The sequence below is a fragment of the Cyprinus carpio genome, chromosome A1 (genome assembly GCF_018340385.1).
Source record: "Cyprinus carpio isolate SPL01 chromosome A1, ASM1834038v1, whole genome shotgun sequence".
NCBI classification, from domain to species: Eukaryota; Metazoa; Chordata; class Actinopteri; order Cypriniformes; family Cyprinidae; genus Cyprinus; species Cyprinus carpio.
Window position 1 is genome coordinate 714,188 of NC_056572.1, and position 22,401 is coordinate 736,588.

Genomic DNA, 22,401 nt, shown 5'->3' on the forward strand with positions numbered 1-22,401 from the left:
GTTACAATATTTCACAATTTTACTGTTTTCGTGGTATGAAATAAATACAGCTGTGCTGGGCACAAGAAACTTCTTAAAAAGTAAAAAAAAAAAAAAAAAAAAAAATCTTAAAAACCCAAACCTTTTGAACAGTAGTCTACTTATTTAGCTTATGTTCAATGCAAGAAAATCAGACTTTAGGTTAAAAATATTACAGAATGACTGCAATTATGCAAATCTGGGAGGTCTCCACTTGATATAATACATATGTGTGTGTGTGACCCTTACGTGAGTGCCTGGGAGTAGTTGTAATAGGGAGTAACACCCAGAAATTTCTGAAGCTCGTCCATCACTTTAGCTGGGTCATTCCTCAGCTGCTGTCCATCAATTATCATTAGCTGCAGGAGGAGACAGAGAGAGACAGACAGGAAGTAGAAAATTCAGAAAACTTACTGTACAAATACCAAAACCAGGAAGGGTTTGTCCAGATTGGTTACCTGGTTTGGAGGGTAGTATGTGAGCCATCTCTCCAGGTGTGTGGCGTAGAGTCCAGGTACGAGACAGCGGTTCTGGAGAGAGCGCAACTCAGGTGGAGAGAGCTGGTCTGCTGAAATCACCTCATAGAAACTGAACTGCAATGCTGCCGGCTCTTCATGAGCCCTCTGATGCTGCCAGTGAAATTACAACTATGTTAAAAACCAAACCTAACTGCGCAATGACTTAAACATTAGTATTTATTCTGATTCCGACTGGTCAGCAGTTACAAATTGGTCAAATACTTTTGTATAGCTGTCATATTGCCGTCCGTCTTGTTGCTAGGCTGATTAAGAAGATACGATAATAAAAAGATTATTTAAATAACAATTTCAACTCAGATTAAAATTTCATGTCCATGTAATAAGCAAGATAATGTACTGTACATGGCTTAAACTGTATTTAATCTTCAATAATATTATTTTAATACAACTCTTGTGGTGTGTGGTAAGCAGCTTCATGCTGTGCCCTCCTGTGCATGCTGTTGATGAGATTTCAACCAAACACAAACTCTAACTCGCGTTTACACCCGGTGATGTTCTCACTCACACTTACACATATTCAATCTCTCCACAATATCACACATGAACATGTGCACGCTTGCTTCCTACGGAAATCCACCAAGAACACCAACACGCATACACAAAACACATGATTTCATGTATTTAAGCGTTACATATACTATTTTGCACTAAGAGTTAAAACGTGTAGTAATGGTGTAGGAAAATACAAAAAATACACTGCCCTCTATACGTCTGCACAGTTATTTGAGCTCCCTTCTGATGCCTTTTTCCCTTTTTTGCTTTATGGATGAATTTGTGTTGGCTTTATATTTAAAACTCATGCATGTAAGACAATGTTTTTTTCCTTTATGGAATAATAAGTGATTCATGCTTATTTTTCTGCATCTATTAAGCTGCATTTTAGTAATTTTGCACAGCACATTCATTCTCATTCTCAGGTACCTATTATATTAATGTTTCATGTATTCTGATGTATTTGTTTGACAGCTTGACTTTTCACAGCTGCCATATAGCAGCTTTGCAAAGAAATCAGAATGATCTTCATCTGGATATGCACAGAAAAATGGTTGTGCTGCTTCATATTTTTGTAGAAACTGTGATTTTTTTTGTCATGATTCTTTGATCATTAGAAAGTTTGAAAGAACTTTTGACTTTTCTGTCACTTTTGATATTTTAATCACACTTGATGAATTTATTTCAAGCAGCCTAGCTAAAAAAATCTTGTACATCATCAAAAAATGTGATCCTAATTAATACTGGAAAACTCTTGTGCATGCAAACATGATCAGTGGCACTGACTGTTGTGCTGTACAGCAGTATCTTTCACCCATCCACACCACTCTGACTGTGCAGTTCTACTAGTCATACCTGGTACCAGCTGTATGCCCTGTCTGAAGGGTTGATCAGCAGAGTAAGGATTTTGGCTTTAGGCAAGAGAGCGGCAGCTCGTTTGGGCGTCTCCTCAGAAGGGAAGTAATTTGCGCTCTTCTCAAACAGGAAATCTGTGCTCACATTAGAGGGTACAGGAAAGAACTCCATGTACCTTTGAGAAGAGAGGTATATTGAGTTAGAAAAAACTCACACAAGACAAATGCACAAACACATGCCTACAGTAGGTGCCATTTACAGTGGGACATTTTGCCATTGGAAGATTTTTTCCCCACCACTTTATGTAAAGTGCTTGCGGCAGGAATATATCTAGGTCAATGACAAATAAGACTGTTTAAGATAAAGAACAAGGAAAAATCTTGTTTAACCATCAAGTACATTACACATTGTGTACAGAGCCACAAATTAAGAATTTGTTGCTACAACTATTAATGTTTCCCTTAGTTTTGCATAAATCATGGCCATGTTACACTAATTTGTTCCTCAAGGGAACAAATTAGAACAATGTAGCCACGATTTTACCTAAAATGGGGGAACAAATTAATCAAACGTAGCCATGAATTAATATGCCATGGACACTTATTAATGTAGGGGGCTTTGGACATGTCAGTGTACACATCTTACATTATTTTCAAATAGTTTTTTTTTTTTACTTATCCATTTGCCACAAGACGTCAATACTAGATCAACAATTTATACTTTATACTGTTGATCCAAGCATTAATCCACTGACCTACAAAACCCTAAAATGGACAGTAGATGAAGAAATTAATTTTTTTAAAGATATTTAAGCACTTCAATTTTACAGTGAGTAGAATTGCTCCCACAAATGAAAGTGACGTGACATTCAGCCAAGTATGGTGACCCATACTCAGAATTCGTGCTCTGCATTTAACCCATCCGAAGTGCACACACACAGAGCAGTGAACACACACACACTGTGAACACACACACCCGGAGAGCAGTGGACAGCCATTTTATGCTGCGGCGCCCGGGGAGCAGTTGGGGGTTCGATGCCTTGCTCAAGGGCACCTAAGTCATGGTATTGAAGGTGGAGAGAGAACTGTACATGCACTCCCCCCACCCACAATTCCTGCCGGCCCGAGACTCGAACTCACAACCCTTCGATTGGGAGTCCAACTCTCTAACCATTAGGCCATGACTTCCTAATGGGAAGTCAAATGACTGTGTAATGAGAACGTATGAATTTAAGTAAAAATAGATATCAGAAATAGATATTTAAATGATTATGTTTTAAACAATTCTATTTAAAATAATTTTGGGTAACACTATTACAAGGACCAATTTTCACGATTAACTAGTTGCTTATGAGCATGCATATTACTTATATGCATATACTGGCTGCTTATTAGTTCTTACAAAGCACATATTAATGCTTTATTCTGCATGACCGTATTCTAGATATCTTAATCCAACCCCATACCTGAACTTAACAACTACCTTACTAACTATTAATTAGCAGCAAATTAGGAGTTTACTGAGGCAAAAGTCATAGCTAATAGTTAATAGTGAGAACTGGACCTTGAAATAAAATGTGACTAAATTTTGGCTTGGAAAAGAAACAATATTCTACTGTTCTCCAGATCAATACATGACATAGAATATTTTCCAAAACAGTGGAAGATAATGTTTAATTATTTGTGCATTACCTACTTAATGCCTTAACCACTCATGTGACATCATAACCATTGTGTATTCCTCCAAAAAGACCTTTAACAAAGTGAAACGACGTGTCTGGTGCACGAGTGCACACTTCACACTCACCAGTCGATGCCTTTGTGGTAGTTGTTGGTGTTGAAAAATTGAACTTCCTCAAATGTTTTCACACTGGGAAAGTTGCTGGAGATGAAGGGATGCATGATCAGGAAGAGGTAGAGCGCCGTCGTGCCTGGCAAGAGAGAGAGAACGAGGTGAAGAGAGAAAGGAGGAGGGCAGGAGAGAAAGGAAGAAGGAGGGGAAGTAAATCAACGAGCCCTTCCCCTGCTAATGATGAAATTATATGTGTAGCTGATAGCACTGAAGAGAAATATTTGAGGCCTGGAGATTCAGCCCACAGACAGAGAAACTAAGAGACATGGGATCAATACACCATTTACCTTATGGATTTTTTTTGTGTGTGTGTGTGTGTGTGTTGCGAGTTTGTGATACAGCAGGGAAGAAGAAGATGAGTGCAGAGAGGAGAAGTGTTTAACAAGACAGTGTCTTGACACCAATCAAAATCTTACAGCCCCAAAACAGCGCTCTGTCTTTTCCCTTGTTCTAACCCCTAGTCCTCTGGGGATGTGTCTGTATTGTTCTCCTCTAGAGCTGATGCCCGTAGTTGCACTTTCATCATTTCTAGCAGCACAAGGTGAGATATGAAGCAGGATCAAGGAGAACAATGAAGCGAAGAGATTCACACACATATATGCATGACTTTGAAGCCCTTTAAATGGAAAGAGTGAAGAAACATGCTCTTGCATCAGAAGAAGAGAATTACCTGTTTTCTGAGGTCCGACCACCATGAACTTGGGCAGCCTGTCGCAGGTCTTCTCTTTGGACCAGATGTCCTTATGCCGTTTATCATCACATGGGTTCTGAAGAACAACATCATAAATGAGATCAGGCAAAAAGTTCTATCAAATCAATAAATGAAGCACAGAGGACAGAGGACTAGACAGCTCGATGCCTACAGTATATGGATAATCCTTGAGATCTTCAGATTTCATATGACAGATATTATTAGATATTCTAGAGCCCTATCCAGATAGGATCTGTTTTCAGGACCGGACGGACAGTATGTAATTGTTACTGCAGATGTCTACATGTGTCATCAATTTGCACATGATGCGCAATTTATGTCGAAAACAGAACAAGATGAAATTTATCAGAAATCTTTTTTTTAGTTCAATAACTGTTAAACTGCACTAGGCTAATTTGTAACACCTAAGTGCATCATCTTTTCAAAATAAAACAATTGTAGCAACCAAACAAAAATATGCTACAAATTGTGCAAAACCCCCATAAATCCAAGTGTTGTCCCAGTTGTAAAGTGCATCTTTTCATTTATCTTTTCATTTATCTGTGATAAACAAAACAAAACAAAACAAAACAAAACAAAACAAAACAAAACCAATGGGATTCATAAGATTTTGTTTATGTTTTTGAAAGAAGTGACAGTTTTAGTAATTTATTGTAAATTGATTAAAAAAATTAGTTATTAATGGCAAAGCTGAATTTTCAGCATCATTACTCCAGTCTTCAGTGTCACATGATCCTTCAGAAATCATTCTAATGTGCTGATTTGGTTCTTAGAAACTGCTTATAACACAACATTATTATAAATGTTGAAAACAGCTGTGCTAGCTTAAGTTTTTGTGTAAACCATGATAGGATTGTTTGATAAATAGAAAGTTTACATTCATTTCATACATATATACATATATACATATATATATATATATATATATATATATATATATATATATAAATAAAGTAAATTTAAATTAAATAAATTTTTACTGTCACTTTTAACCAGTTTAACACATCTTTGTTGAATAAGAGTATTAATTTATTTAAAAAGCACTGAAAAGTAGTGTATTATTTAAATTTTGTTATACTTAGTTCTCTCATCAAACTAGGAAAAATCATTCAGTGCTAATCTGATTAAACATTAAAGTAAATTAAAATGTTAGTAAGACAAATTTCTATCTCTCTATCATAACTGACCTGCCATAGCGGGTTTCTCTGCTCTGGGAAGAGTGTGAAGTACTTGTGCGCGAGCTGCAGGGGAGGAAGTGTGTGCAGCCTCAGGTTGGTCCAGCATTTCAGGAAGTTAGCCAGATTAGTGAACGTATACAATCCCAAGCGGTCGTTCCCATAGTTGGAAAGATGAGTCATAAATATACTGATCTACAGAGAGGAAGACAGGAGAAACTAAGTTTTCATTCATTCATAAGTAAATACATGTCAGAAGTAAACAGCAGCCTTTGCTATTATAACATGCGCTAATATGAAAACCCACAGTGAAATATCTGAATATGATGACCTTAATTGTAACACCCCAGTGTTTCCTGTAGGTAGCAGTATTGTGTACATTAATGCTCAGGTTTTAAACCTTTGCTCCTCCATTATACTAACACCTTTTCTCATAAGAGCGTTAATTACAAACCGACCCACATTTGTTCATAAACATGTGTTAGTCACATTTGTGCATGATTTTATTTGTCAAATGTGTTGTAAACGGCCCAGCAGATGCTGCAGTGATGTTGATCATTTGGTTTGGTGGCAGTCTTTGAAAAAGGCTAAATGTTGCATAGCAACCCTATACGCTGCACTAGGGTGTGCTTATTTCCTGCGTCGGGCCCTTTATAGGGTGGTTCAGAGCACCCCTGGGGCACATTCAATTACTGCAAGCCGATCAGCAGCCTTTCATATGAGGTAAGCCCAGCGGATGCGTCCACTTGATGTGGAGTGGAGCTGTAATTCTGATGTAATCCACTAGAGTAAGGTCACTCGCGGACAGTGTCTGCGGAGATTAGAATCAATACAATTAACAAGGGTCTGCTGAGAGAAGAGAAAAGATGAGAGGAGCGAGGAGGAAAAGACAGAGAAAAAGGAAGAGTGAAGAAGTTTTATTGGGTCTCTAATATGCTTGACTGGTTTAGTAGGTTGCATTGTGAGAGGAGAGGGAATATGTGGCCTAGTTTAGACACTCCCAGCAGTGCCAGGCAGGGCTGTCGCTAAAATACACCCGACTCAGGACAAAGCTTATATGGGAGGGCCCACACTCGTCAAGGTGCACTGAGTATTAGTATGAGATAGAGACCCTTCAGCCTCCCCCCCATTATTAATAATAATATAAATATTATATATTGTTTATACATTAAATATTATAATAAAATGTGATGTTTTTATCTTTGTAATGATTATGTACTACTTACTGTGTCAAAAAAATTGTTCTGCACTTTTATTGCCAGCAGAAAATCAATAATGGTAGTGGTTGTTAAATAAAAACAATAATCTTTTATGAATGCAGAGGTACATGAACCAGCAAAATCCAGCAGAAGTCTGCCACAAACTTTACAGCCAACTAAGCATCCACACAGAACCTCACCCACTGACATCAATTCATTTTCCACATAACTCATACATTTATCCTGAAATGAGATCTGCTATATTATATATCAGTTTTATTAAATTGAAGGTAAAAGAGAAGACCATTATCCATTAGAACACACTGTCTCCTGTAAGCTGAAAGTGTTTTATAATCAGCAAGGATCTGGTTGGAGCGTGTAATGGACTCTGTATCAGGGCCTAAGTGCTGCTCCCTCAGAAGGTTGCTGTGGATATGTTGGCGGCACGGCAATGGCAGCAGGCTTTGATTGATGGATGGGATGCTAGGTGACCGTGAGCAGGGCGGGGAATATTTATGGGATAATGAGACAAGTTTAGCAGCTTCTGTCACACAGGCATGCTTTATGCTGGACCGGTGCAACACACACTCTCGCGTACACACTCGCAGCCACTGAATTCAATTTAACCCTCACGGGAAAACAAATGGGACCCGTGATATTAAAAAGATGTCATGCATTATGAAGTATTTTGGTGGGATTGTGGTGAATGTTCGCCTTCGCTCCACACACATAAGAACACAGGCTTTTTCCCATATGTACAACATCAATCTGACCACTGAACAAGTTCTGCTGTACCTCAAACAGACTGATCAAGATATGATTTATGTTGCGCTTTCAGCGATCAATAACAAACACACACATAAGCTCTGTAAAATAGACACCAGAAAGCAGCAACCCCTACACACACACACAGTATATGATTCATTTTACCTAGCGTTAGCAGCCAGGGCAAAGAAACAGAGCAAGCAACAAGAGGAAATGAGAGTGAGCGAGCAAAAAAAAAAAAAAAAAGCATCCATAAAGGATCTCAGGTCCAAAAGCATCTATCCTGCTTGTCTAACACACACTTAAGAATGCCAGCACAAGTCACCATTTTATAAGCTAAATTTGGACTACCTATTGAACATGCACACACAAACACAGACACACAAACAGACACACACACACAGACACACAGACACACAAACAGACACACACACACACAGTGAGAGGATCTAAAAGGTTCCAAACAGATGTTCCTTCTGGAAGAGGTTCAGGACCTGACAGAATTATAAATCACTAGCCTGGAAAAGTCATGAAAATTTAACCAGCAAACACACACACACACACACACACACACACACACACACACACACACACACACACACACACACACACACACACACACACACACACACACACCACACACACACACACACACACAAACACACACACACACACACACACACAAACACACACACACACACACACAAGGATGAGAGACTCCAATTACCACTGCTCACCTTTCACTGTGACTATGAGCATTACAGGCTGACGTTTCAGTAAGGTTACTTAAATTAGGATGTGATGTTCACACAAGGGGCATAATAACTAGAAGTTACTGTAACTACAGTCATTGTGTACTTATTTTTCTTGCATCATTTGTTCATTCATTAATCCAACAAACATCTTCTTGAAGTTAATGTTTCAAACTTCTGTTGCCTCATGTGACAGTCAGTGGCAACAAAATTACATTTCCATTGAGTTTTAACTGAAGAAGAGGAAATAAAATACATATAGTATTAGTATATTTATATATATTTATGTATATAACAAATAATATTATAATTATTATATGATAATCTATTAATATAACTCTTATTATATTAATAATTTTATTCCAACTTCTTATAAGAGGAAAATTACTGTATATTTGCCAGATTCACGCTGTACAATTCTGGCCATGATTTTGCCGTCTGATACAATTTTTGGTGCAATGACGACTGGTTAATTGCCTGCAATAAATGTAAGTTTAATGGTGCAACACACAAACATTCAGTAACCAGGCTAAGTTGCAACATACAGCTTGTGCCCTCAAACTAACAAACAAACCCAAACACAACGTAAGAGCAGAAAAAGGTTGACTTTTCTCCATTCCTCTATAAACAACAATGCATTTGAACAGAAAACCTACAATTCTTATACTATATTCTATTCTATTCTATTCTATTCTATTCTGTCTCTTCATATGCAGCACACCTGCAAAATCCAACCTGATCTCTTTTTCTGTTCTATGTAGTATTAATATTGACCTACTTGTTCAGACTGGTGCTACACAATTGTCACATGTACTTATAATGACTTGGCCTGACAATGGCATTAACACACACACACACACACACACACACACACACACACACACACACACACACACACACACACACACACACACACACACACACACACACACACACACACACACACACACACACACACACACACACTTCCTCTGCCAGAATACAGCATTACAGTAACAGTTGATGCAAAACTGCTGCCACCAGATCACTGCTCAGTCTGATTTATGAGGGAATGATTGAGACTTTATGAAGTAGATCAACCAGTTTCATTCAAAAGATCTGAAATTCACTTCATTTGTGACCTCCCTAATAAAAGCTATCACATCGGTTCACAAAACTTGGACTCTTATCATGATTTGCTATCTTTTTTTATGATTAAAAGCTTCAAAGTCCAGTATGATTTTGCATTTCATGCATAAAAATGTGACAATTCAGCAATGCAAGAAGGGCATGTTTGCATATTCTTATGTCTATTTCGCAACTGTTCCTCTCAGTGCTAAATGTATTGGCATGTTTTTTAATAAAGATTCAAAAATAGTGGTGCTGAACAACCATTTTGGTGTATGTATCAGACTCTAACTTTCCCTAAGCTAGTGTAGCTTAATAAGACTCAGAATCTCGCTCACACACACACACACCATCGGCTCATTTAACGAGAGTCCAGCTGGAAAATTTTGTCCTCAAGCGTCATTCCTTTCTCTCTTTCTGTTCTTTAAGCTCTCTCTCTAACAAACACATAGACCCTCTCTCTTTTCTCTTTTTCTCCGATTTGACACCCTTCCATTTCCTGTACAAACTGCTTAGTTCTGCTTATAGTCTCTCTCTCTGTCTCTCTCTCTCTATCTCGATCTCTTTCTCAGTGCTGCATGTTCTTTGACAATCCATTATTAGGATTATTGAAAGTTGACATCAACATACATAATGATGTTAAATAATTTGTTGTGTTGCTCTTAAAGGAACAATTCACCCAAAAATTAAAATTCATCACACTCATGTTGTTCCAAACGTTGTTGAAATAGAATATTTTAAGTATTCTTTTCTGATTTATTATTGTGTATGTATCAAACCCAAAAGGCTGCGATTTAATTAAATAAGTATAGTCTGTTGTTCTGTGTGTTTCAAAGTGAAGTGAGGCACTGTGTTCATTTACACATGAACAGCTCATGATCTGGCATTTACACACGAAACGTTTTCACAATAAATGCAGCGAACTCCATCTCTGCATGCGCTGTGAGTTTAATGTGCATTTGGAAACGCAATGTGCACCACTTAGACTATTTTCATTCACATAATTGCCAAGATATTTGTGGACAGATGATTACAACATTTCACTAGATATCTAAGGAAAAGTGTTTGTAAACCTGTTGTCACTAAAAACTTAAAGGTGCAGTATGTACTGTAATATTGACAGCTAGAGGTTGTACTGGGTACTGCAGTCCAAATTCTAAATATTGGAGAGTTGTTTCTTCTGCCCCCACCTCCTCAGACTTGAGGCTCACGGGTTGCCAGATGCATGAAGGAATGAGCAAAGCTGAAGATGTTAGGGAATGAGCCTTTCACTGAGTTGATTTATCTGTGTTTTAATATTCTTCTGCTCACAGAGCTTTTTAGATAGATGCCAAAGTTTTATAGGCTGGCTAGAATCTGTGACCTCTGACCCAGCTCGTTTGCTGGCATCAATGGCTGCAATACATTGTGTTTTCCACCAATTGGCAACCCGGGGTGTTGAAATACTATTGGTTAAACTGGCAGTGGGTGGAATCACACAGACCAAAACAAAAACAGACATTCTGTCACAGAATGCACATTTTACAGTAGAACAAATGGCTGAGGCATTGCACTGAAGACAATCATTGACACCCTTCACAAGGAGGGTAAGCCACAAACATTCATTGCCAAAGAAGCTGGCTGTTCACAGAGTGCTGTATCCAAGCATGTTAACAGAAGGTTGAGTGGAAGGAAAAAGTGTGGAAGAAAAAGATGCACAACCAACCGAGAGAACTGCAGCCTTATGAGGATTGTCAAGAAAAATCGATTCAAGAATTTGAGTGAACTTCACAAGGAATGGACTGAGGCTGGGGTCAAGGCATCAGGAGCCATCACACACAGACGTGTCAAGGAATTTGGCTACAGTTGTCATTTTCCTCTTTTTATGCCACTCCTGAACCACAGACAACGTCAGAGGCGTCTTACCTGGGCTAAGGAGAAGAAGAACTGGACAGTTGCCCAGTGGTCCAAAGCCCTCTTTTCAGATGAGAGCAAGTTTTGTATTTCATTTGGAAAACAAGGTCCTAGAGTCTGGAGGAAGGGTGGGGAAGCTCATAGCCCAAGTTGCTTGAAGTTCAGTGTTAAGTTTCCACAGTCTGTGATGATTTGGGGTGCAGTGTCATGTGCTGGTGTTGGTCCATTGTGTTTTTTGAAAACCAAAGTCATTGCACCCGTTTACCAAGAACTTTTGGAGCACTTCGTGCTTCCTTCTGCTGACTAGCTTTTGTAGATGCTGATTTCATTTTCCAGCATGATTTGGCACCTGCCCACACTGCCAAAAGCACCAAAAGTTGGTTAAATGACCATGGTGTTGGTGTGCTTGACTGGCCAGCAAACTCACCAGACCTGACCCCCAGAGAGAATCTATGGGGTATTGTCAAGAGGAAAATGAGAAACAACAGACCAAACAATGCAGATGAGCTGAAGGCCACTGTCAAAGAAACATGGGCTTCCATACCACCTCAGCAGTGCCACAAACTGATCACCTCCATCCATGCCACGCCAAATTGAGGCAGTAATTAAAGCAAAAGGAGCCCCTACCAAGTATTGAGTACATGTATAGTAAATGGACATACTTTCCAGAAGGCCAAAAATTCACGAAAAATGTTTATTTTTTTATTATTGGTCTTATGGAGTATTCTAATTTGTTGAGATTGGTGGGTTTTTGTTAAATGTTAGCCAAAATCATCACAATTAAAAGAACCAAAGACTTAAACTACTTCAGTCTGTGTGCATTGAATTTATTTAATACATGAGTTTCACAATTTGAGTTGAATTACTAAAATAAATGAAATTTTCCATGACATTCTAATTTATTGAGATGCACCTGTATATATTTAATCTGAGACCTATGGCTAATGGGAGCATGATGATATAAGAGTATATAATGACATAAATTTAGGTCTGTTACTCATTTCTCATTGGGTTATACAGAAAAAAACAAACAAACAAAAAATTAAAATAAAACCCGGACACGGATTTGAAACAAAATAATGGTGAGCAAGTAATGGCAGAATGTTAATTTTTGTTAATTTAGACACCCCATGCATACTGTCCTGTTTTCAGGGAAGGGCATAAATGAGGTAAAATGGAGTGTCAAAAACACTGTGTTCTCCCCTCTGTAGCTGATCTTATGCTCTGTTAACCTCATGCTCTCAAACACACCACACACACACATGCCTCGTTTCAGGGAGAGGACCTCAATAATGAATGACCAGATAAATGAGTTTCCCTTAAAGCCCTCTGGATAGGAAGACAAAGAGAGCACAAGGCATGGTGAATTTTTTTTTCCTTTTTCAATCAATGTTGTACCAATGTTTTTTTCAATTTAATAACATTTTTATCACTGCCATAAAATGTTTAATCGATGCTAGAGAAGAGAAGAGAAGAGAAGAGAAGAGAAGAGAAGAGAAGAGAAGAGAAGAGAAGAGAAGAGAAGAGAAGAGATGTATGTCATTAATACGTAGTCCTGTGTCTTTGGGTTAACAGTGATTCATTTTAACACAGAAGAATGTGGCTGTGATGAATAAATCAGAGAGCCTACGGTCAGATTAATGTATGTATGTGATGGCTTTGAGTTTGATGTAGAAAGACAGATGTGTGATCATGTTACTGGTAATGTTCTTCTACAGAGTTCTCACAGCATGTTTAGTTGGGTGCTTATTGTACAAAGAAATTCAGCAAGATCCACAAAAAATCTAATTGTCTGCTTTATCTTTCATTCAGTTTGATGTTCTGATAAAATTAGAACATTGGATTAGTGTTGCTTAGAAACGGAAGACTCATGTTTAATTCATTAGGGGTGGAGTCCAGACTCAAAGCCACGCCCACAGAACATCCCTTTTGATATTACCTGTATTCCAGTCTTAAAACATTATCAAGTGAACTAAACACAGATTCAATAACTATCACACCATGCATTTAGCACAGACACTAAGTACAGTATTCAGAAACTCAAATAGAACAATTGGTAACACTTTACAATAACAGTACATGAATAGCCATGTAGTATACCTAGAATATTACTTCAGTATTAACTAATTACGAAGGTGGTTGTCATTCACATGTCATAGTTAAGGTTAGTTCTTGATTAGTAGAAGACATATCTCATAATTAGTTCATATTAAAGAAATATTTAATGTAGGTGTTAGTACATGATTATTCATGTACTGTTAATGTGAAGTGTTACCAAACTTTTTATAATATGTCATCTGAACACAATGTAACCTCTCATACTGCATGTGAAGTTGTTTCTCCAAATTATTAAAATACTACACTTTACATAAATAAATAAATAAATAAATAAATAAATAAATAAAAAGTTTTACCATATAAAATTAATCAGTTACACTCCAGAAGCTGATGGATGATGATTCTGATATATACTAAAATCAAAATAATAAGAAAATAAAATAAATAAATAAAATAATCTAATATATAAATATAATTAATATAAAATTTAAATTAAAAAAACAAAATTAAATAACATACACTGATCCACTATACAAAGAATATAAATTATTTTCAATATCTCTTTCTCATCGGTTCCTCTTTTATTCAGACAATCACAAACAGTTAACACACTATTAACACACCATCACACATAGTTGGCTTTGGCAAGGTAAGTGTGAAGGGAACAATCTCATTCCACACACACTGACTACAATATACTACATCTTCACACCTCCGTATCTCCTTATGTTCATTTCACCCTGCCCCCATCTCTGTCTGTCTCTGTGGGTTGTTTATTATTGCTGGTATAAGCAGACGATCAGGATCTGTGCGAACATGAGAACGCACACAATCTCTGATTACATTCAGCTTGTTTTTCAGGTCAGTGCTGTACCAGGGGAATGAGTCAACCCTCAGTAATGGCCTTTAGCCAAAGGATAAGGTTCACTCTGATGCTTTCTTCACACAAACAAACACACAGAGACTCTTTAAACATAACATTTTCATACCTTATACACATAAAGAATGCACAGGATGTTAGTGTGAGCAGTTCACAATACATACAGTATCTATTCATCAGCCCATCTACAGTATCCATTAATGCTCTACAGTAGTTCTTGCAGGATTTTACATTAGCCAACCAGTAGCAACTCAACCAGTGCTATTTTAGCAGTATTTATTAAGTAGTATTTATAAATATTTCTATTTAGCTTTCCATTTTTTTCAGTTTTGGTTTTAGTAATTTTAGTACTTCAACTTTAAAGGAATAGTACACCCCAAAATGAAAATTTGCTGTTAATTTATTCACCCTGATGCCATCTATAGCCCCTTTCACACTGCGATTCCGGAAAATACACGGGTAATGTGTCCCGGCAATTGTTCCCGGGTCGCTAGAGTTTGCCCCTTTCACACTGCCAGTGATTACCCGGAATATGTGCGTGCGTTCACACACAACCCGTAAAGGTCCCGTGAAGACACGTGATATCAGGGTGTGACATGTAATGTACGAGTCGATAACGCTAGGCACGTTAACTTTCACTTAAGCTGGCGAACGATCTCAGCTTCAGTGCGGAAAGTGAGGAACTCCCGGGATGTGTTTGCGTTCACACAGAAGGTGACCCGGTAATGTTCCGGCAATTTTCCGGGTCCAACATGCAGTGTAAAAGGGGCTTATGATGTAGTTGACTGTACTCTTGAATAGAACAGTAAAGAAGATTTTTAGCCGAAATCATGGTCCTTGGTGATCCATAAAATGCAAGTCATCAGCTACCGTCACTTTGAGAGTCAAAAAAAAGCAAATCAGGCAACACAAAATTAATCACTGTGGCTACTGACGATATATTGAGGTCTTATGAAGTGAATCGATTGGTCTCTGCAAGAAACTGTACATTATTTATAACATTATTACCTGTAAACCAGAGCCTCCGGCAAAACAGGGACTTTTGATTATTTTCCGCAAACTGGTTCTTTGTTTCATTCAACTGGTTCAATTCACTAGTTTGTTTACATTATCATGCAATCACATAACATATATGCAATTATATTAATAAAGCACCCAATAATAATAATGTGATTGGTGGATGTCTAAAGCATATAAAGAGAATAAGCTCGTCTTCATCAACTTACCCTTTTACAGAAACAATGAAAAACCATAAAAACGTTTTATTTGGCAAACTATTTCAGATGGTTCAGTCTGATTTGGTGAACTGGTTCAAGTCCACCAAAAAGAATTGTTTCAAAAAATAAAAAAAATAAAATGCTTCGTTCGTGACCTGGGCATAACTCTGGACCATTTGCCTGAGGCTCAGATAGTAATGTTGTAAATAAAGTTCAGTTTCTTGCACAGACCGATCATTTCACTTCATAAGACCTCATTATATCAACAGGAGACACGTGTATTCATTTTGTGTTGCAGCCGCTGACTTGCATTTTTTGAATAACCAAGGAGCACGATTATAGCTAAAATCTTTACTGTTCTACTCAAGAAATAAAGTTTACTACATCATGGATGACCTGAGCGTGAGTAAATTAAAAGCAAATTGTCATTATGGGTGAACTATCCCAATGGCTTATTTCAGTTAGTCACAACATTGCTAATTTTCATTTAAATTTGCCATTTATTTTTATTTAACTTCAGCTTTATTTCTTTTACAAAAATGACTTGTAATAGACAACAATGGATTCAACACAGCAGCACACAGATTTGGGCCAAAATTGGATGCACAACATTTGACATCCATAACAAAATATGTGGGAAGCATTTTTCCCTTTTAAGATTCAATAACCTCTTTTTTTCTTCACAAACTATGTATTTTTATATGGATTATTTTCATATTTCCCGCAGTCCATGACCCTATCAGGATAGTCCTGTGACTCAATTTTGGGCCACAACCCACTAGTTGAGGAGCACGGAATTAATGTAGAAACACACAGCGCACATACACAACTGTACACACACTCGTGTTTTTCATTTTGCTGCAGATTCAAGCAGAGCAGAGTTTCAGCATAAGAACAGTGATTCATGCTGGGAGAACAAATCTATAAGCAACACTAACATGGAAACCCAGAGAGAGAGGGGAGGGGGGCATGAGGACAGAATAAGACAGAGAAAAACAATACAACAGGCTGATAAAATGAAATGAGCAGAGACGACAGGGAGTAGCAGTGTGTGAGCGTCTGTGTGATTTACACTCACAGGGTTGAGCAGGACGGTCAGAAACAGCTCTCCTCCTCGTATGCTTTTGTCCAGTTCTTTAGGGCCTCCTGGATACTCTTTATAGAAGATGGTGTGTGTGAATAAGCCACACGTCTGACGGGGCAGCACCTGCTCACACACACACACACACACGCACGCACACACACACACACACACACACACAGTTTAGGACAACAAAGATTTGCGGTCAATACAGTGCAAACCAAACTTTGTATTCGCAAATGAAACCTCATTATGAATCTTCAAATGGTGGATTAATAAACCTCCCTGTCGTTCATCATGTAATACTGCCAGTTTCAGTTCAACACGTGACATTTTATTAGGTCTCATATCAATGTATATGTATTCTGGCGTTGCATGGAGACAACTTCATATATATTCATCCATTCGCTTTCTGTCTAAATCAGTCAAAGAAAACAGGATCATGTCTCAGCGGGAAAAAGCTGAATGCTTCAATAAAATATGTGGCAAACAGGCAAAGACAGACAAGAAGAAAAGGGAAAGATAATAAAAAATATACTGTGACTCAATGTGACAAAATTACTGCTTGACAACAACAGAAAAACTGCTGTCTCCTTTTCTCTAGCATACCCGTCCAGTCACAGTAAGACACATTATATACCTGTATTTTGACAAAACAGCCACTCTTTTCATTGTAATTACAACAAATGTGGACTGAGGCTTTCAGGTTTCAATATAATGCCACACAAATATCATAAAAGTAGTCTATGAAATTCATTGTCTTTTATATTCTAAATATTCTGAAGTTATGAAATAGCTTTGTGTGAAGAACAGATTGAAATCTAAGTTATAATTTACTAGAAAACTTTCCTAGAAAACTAGACTACTTTTATGCAAATTTTGTCCTTTTTGAGGCTTTGAAAGTTGCCAATTGCCATTCAGTAGAAAAGATTGACCAATAGAAAAGAAAGAAATCAGTAGAAAAGACAGACCAATACATTCTTGAGAATTCATTCTTCTGTATTCTGTATTCTGAAGACAGAAAATAAATATGGCTTGGAACATGAAGGTGACTAAACAAAAAGGATTTCATTTTTAATTAACTTTTCCTTTAATATCTCAACTTTTGAGATTAAGCTGAGAGATTTTTGCATTTCTCTTTGCATTTTTGAACATTTCTTATCAGATTCTTCCAAGAAAAAAAAATCTGGGCTATGCCAGCCATAGACAGCATTTTATAGCTGTATACTAATACTGTAGACTTGTTTCTATTTATATTTTGTATATTTAAGCAATTTTAAGGGCAATTTTACATCTAAGACAAAGTTCATACATAAAGCATAAACAAGAACAACTTTCTGTTAACCAAATAATATATATATACATTACCATTCAGTATGAGGTCTTTGTTAAGAAAAAATAATACTTTTATTTAGCAAGGACACTATTTTCAACACTGAAACTCATAAGAAATGTAATTAGCATATTAGAATGATTTCTGAAGGATCATGTGACACTGAGTAATGATGCTGAAGGTTCAGTTTTGCATCACAGAAATAAATTACTTGTTATTGTAATTGTAATTTATAAAGATATTTGACTCTGTGTATGACGGACAGAGAGAGGCAGGTTGAGAGATGCTAGTACATTTATAAAGGACCAACAGAGTTAATTTCTCAACACTGTAACAGTGTGTAAAACAGAGAGGCAGCTAGACTCCTCCAGCAAACTGCTAAAACAGCTAAATCTATTACATTAACACACCCACAAAGACACTGGGCTCTAATGCACTGATAAGAGCTTTCATCACCCATGTGCTTGTTTTCGGACTGCTTTATTGAACTGGAACAGATCTTTGGGACTCTCTCCAATCTTTTCATCTACCTTAAACTTAATTGCCTTTCCCACTTTAACATCTCTCTCTGTTTTATTGCGTGGCACGCATGTTCAACTAAACTCTGAAACTACATACACACACCTGACGGGCACAGAACAATTGTATTGCACGCATGTGGTCTTGATTTAATATTTTAATCTCCTCCATCTCCTAAAATTCAATTCTAGTGCAAACACACTAAACTTCTTGTCCAACCAGCACGCCTGGAGAATTTATGAGACTCTATTCATGCGTCCTTCCACCCACCTTCCCTCTTCTTTCTTCTCATTGAATGTAACCTGCCCTGTCAGTATATTATTGTGGTTTGTGAAAGGAGCAGTCAGTTCTATGGGGCGATGTTGACTTTCTGTATTGCAGAGCCAGATCAAACTGTTACAGTCTGACATGCTTCATATAGCTCCATGGATCCATACTCATCAGGATTCAGCACTCTGGATCTCTGATCTGAGACCTGTCATGCTAGTAGTTAGGCCGCAGGTGTCCGAACAACTGACCCAAAACCTGTTTTGGTGCATGCACTAAATAAAAAAAGCCAGATTTGTGCTCACAAACACCTGCTGCAAAACATCTGTCTTTAGCTAGATTCAAAACGCTCTTAAAAAGCAAGAGATGATGATGATGATGATGACATCTAAAGTGCATGTAAAAACAAAACTGACTTGACTAGGCCTGCCAACATTTGTTCTTTTGTATTGTGAATGAGAGAATATGACAGCTCTCTAATTCACTAGAAAGAACAAAAAGAGACATGTTGTAGTGTGCTGATGCTCTAACAAAAGAGCGTACTCTAATTTGTTTGTCTGAACTTCACAAACAAGGCACAAGTATTCATAATACCAAATAAAGGGTGCATTAATTCCTGCTGTTTCATGAGAGTTGCACTTCACTTCAAAAACTCAATTTCTTAATCAGTATTTTTGTCAGTAAAATATCTTAACAGCTTAAAACAATCCATTTCACTAACATAGCATAACAGATTAAAAGTTGGCAAATTGCTTTTTCTTATTGCAAGCATAAATCTAACAAAATGTAGTTAGGTTTATGCTTTGACCTCAACAAAAAAAATGTGGCAATTGGGTAAGAAAAATAAAATTAAGTCATGTTGTCATATATGATTAGGTGTTATTACAAAATTATAAGCCCTACTTTTAAATGTATCTTTATTAAAGGAACGTTTCAGAAAATACTGAAGAAAAAAAATACTTATAAAATATACTTTTTAAAAACTCTTTCTATGACTTTCTTTTGTGGAACACAAAATAAGATATTAATGAGAATGCCACAAAAAAAAAAAAAAAAAAAAAAAAAAAAAAATTAAAGTGAAATTAAATTGAACAGTTATCAGTCCTAAACATTCTTCTTAACATCTCTATTTGTGTTCCACATCTGAAAGAAAGCCAGTTTAGACATTACATCAAGGTGAATGATGAAGGTAAATGATGTCAGAACTTTCATTTCAGGGTCCTTTTAAATGAAATCTTCCAATAATCACAGAACCTTTAACCAGAAATGAGGGACAGAGACAGCAAAAAGCTATTTAAAAAACTGATTCAAAGCTGTGGCTGGGGACATCTAGTCAAAATCTGTGCATGTGTACCAGATTTGGCTGTGGTGAATGCACTATGGGCTATTTCATCTCAGTTCCAGTGTGTCATCATTAATTCTTTTGGAGTGTGTGTGTGTTTCATTGATTTGCTATGCTAGCTGTTGCTTGTATTTTGGCAGTCTCTTGCAGGCAATTTTCACTGCATTTTCAAGACCCTACCTGTGTAGCAACCAGTGGCAGATTGCAAATCTATACAACCTCCTGCAAAGCATGAGATGCATCCCGTCCACATTCATTGATTTTGTGTATGTTAAGTTTGTTATTGACAGCTTAGCCTGCTTGCATGGCACTAATGGGTTAAGAAAAGTTATTTAGGTTAGTCAGAACAAAATACTATAATAACACACTACATTTTTAATCAGGCATTGAGGAGGGATCTTGTACGACACTGCCTGTGGACGAAATCAAATATAAAATATTAAATATTAAACTATCACACTTTCTAATATTAATATTCTGTGATACTAGTCTTTCAAGTGCATGATATATTGTTTCCTGCGATACTGATCACAAGGAAAAATGCATTTTATTCCACATCAAAAACTCAAAAAAAAGATTTTTGTATGGTGTAAAGATGTGTTGAACCGTACCATGATGTCGTTATGAATGAATCCCTTGCGGTGGCGTGCAGGTTTGAGGTGTGGGTATTCCTCAGTACTGGTCACTCGTATGCCCCATGCTTTCTTCCAAGCCTCATACAGCTGAATATGGACTGGATATACACCAGAATGATGAGGTGCCACTGCATATCCCAGATCTACTGGAATACCATGCTCCTGTAATGAGAAATACACACACAAATAAATATACTTCATAGTTGAATGTCATGCACATACACAAGCATATTACAATGTTTCATAATGACCAAAATGACCAAAAAAAACCCATTTCCCAGAAACAGACGCACACACATTTTTATAGCCGGTGCGCTCATTCACACTTATCTTCAGAGTTACACCGAGCTACCTCAAAGGTATTGATTCGAGACTTTATGATCTTTATAAAAAAATCACTTTTTTATTTTTAAATTTCTCTAGGCTAACTAATTAAAATCATACAGGCCTAGATAACAGACATCTAAAGAACAGCTTAGTCGATAACTGTATTTTGAAGTGAATTCTCAGATTTAACTTCCATATCGTGAGGATCCAGTAATCCATGGAATTTCCCTCAAGAGAATGTGCATGCACACACACACACAACCGCCACATTCTCCGTTCTCTCATGTACACTCGTCTGTTAGCCTAGCTGCACAGTTCTCTGATTTAATCAAACCTCCAAACCAATAAAGGCAAATCAAAGCTGTCTTCTCTAGATGATCAAACTTCTGCTCGTGGCCCATTAAAATTCTCTGTCAGCTCGACTCTCACAGTCTCTGCCCTCTGAGCTGACAGACACTAGTCTGTTTAACTCAGCACCCGGAGTCAAGCGCATGCTAACTGCTTGACCTTGGTCGCTCATGTAGGAGATTTTTCTGGGAAATGTTTGAAGTGTGCAGTTTGTTGATTGTCACTGACTATGAGCAGATCCTAATGGCAGCTCTGAGAGGAAAATGTATTAAAAGCATTAAAAATTTATTAAAATGTATCAGCATGAAATGCATGTTGATCTTATTGTGAATGATTCGTCCATGCATATGTTTCATTTTTCTTTTTAAAACTGCACATTAAGCCTGTCTACATCCATTCAACAATCGAAGAACTGAACCAAGACCCCGTCCTACATTTTTCTTTTCAATAATATGTTTCACTCAGATGCACGTCACAATATGGAAAAAATGATCCGTTGCTACTTCAACTATGTTGTGACATTAAGAGATACAGCTCACATGTATACACATATTTGTTTTTCTATCATGGTGTAGTCTTTCTATCTATTTTGTATACTGAGCTAATGATATTTTAAATCTTAATTAAGACATTATTTACTATATTTATGGGGCTTTTTTCTTATAGGAACTGTTGGCTGCTCCCCAAAATGTAGTTGATTTCAGGTTTTACTATCCTTGTGGGGACATTTGGACCTCATAATGTAGGCAAAACCTGACACACACACACACACACACACACACACACACACACACACACACACACACACACACACACACACAAACACTCACACACACACACACACAGAGAGAGAGAGAGAAAGAGCAATAAACACCAGTGTTGGGGATGCTACTTTAAAACTGTAGCATGCTTTGTAATCACAAAAGTATTTTTTCTGTTGTCTGTTAATTGTTACACAATAAATGGTTACATGATTTTGAATTATTTTACTTTTTGTTTAGATTATTAATTATAAACAAATAATTTTTATGATACA

The 22,401-nt window shown here is 37.2% G+C and overlaps 1 protein-coding gene across 1 annotated transcript in view; it reads right to left on the reverse strand.

The window, feature by feature from the left end:
- Positions 1-22,401, reverse strand: part of ndst3 (N-deacetylase/N-sulfotransferase (heparan glucosaminyl) 3) — a 51,763-nt gene that overhangs the window by 6,018 nt on the left and 23,344 nt on the right. The window contains exons 5-12 of the mRNA XM_042776757.1: positions 20,667-20,852; positions 16,592-16,720; positions 5,655-5,837; positions 4,426-4,522; positions 3,711-3,834; positions 1,905-2,079; positions 477-647; positions 268-377 (exon numbers count right to left, since the gene is read on the reverse strand). Coding sequence (XP_042632691.1) covers positions 268-377; positions 477-647; positions 1,905-2,079; positions 3,711-3,834; positions 4,426-4,522; positions 5,655-5,837; positions 16,592-16,720; positions 20,667-20,852 — 1,175 coding nt within the window. The remainder of the gene's footprint in view (positions 1-267; positions 378-476; positions 648-1,904; positions 2,080-3,710; positions 3,835-4,425; positions 4,523-5,654; positions 5,838-16,591; positions 16,721-20,666; positions 20,853-22,401) is intronic.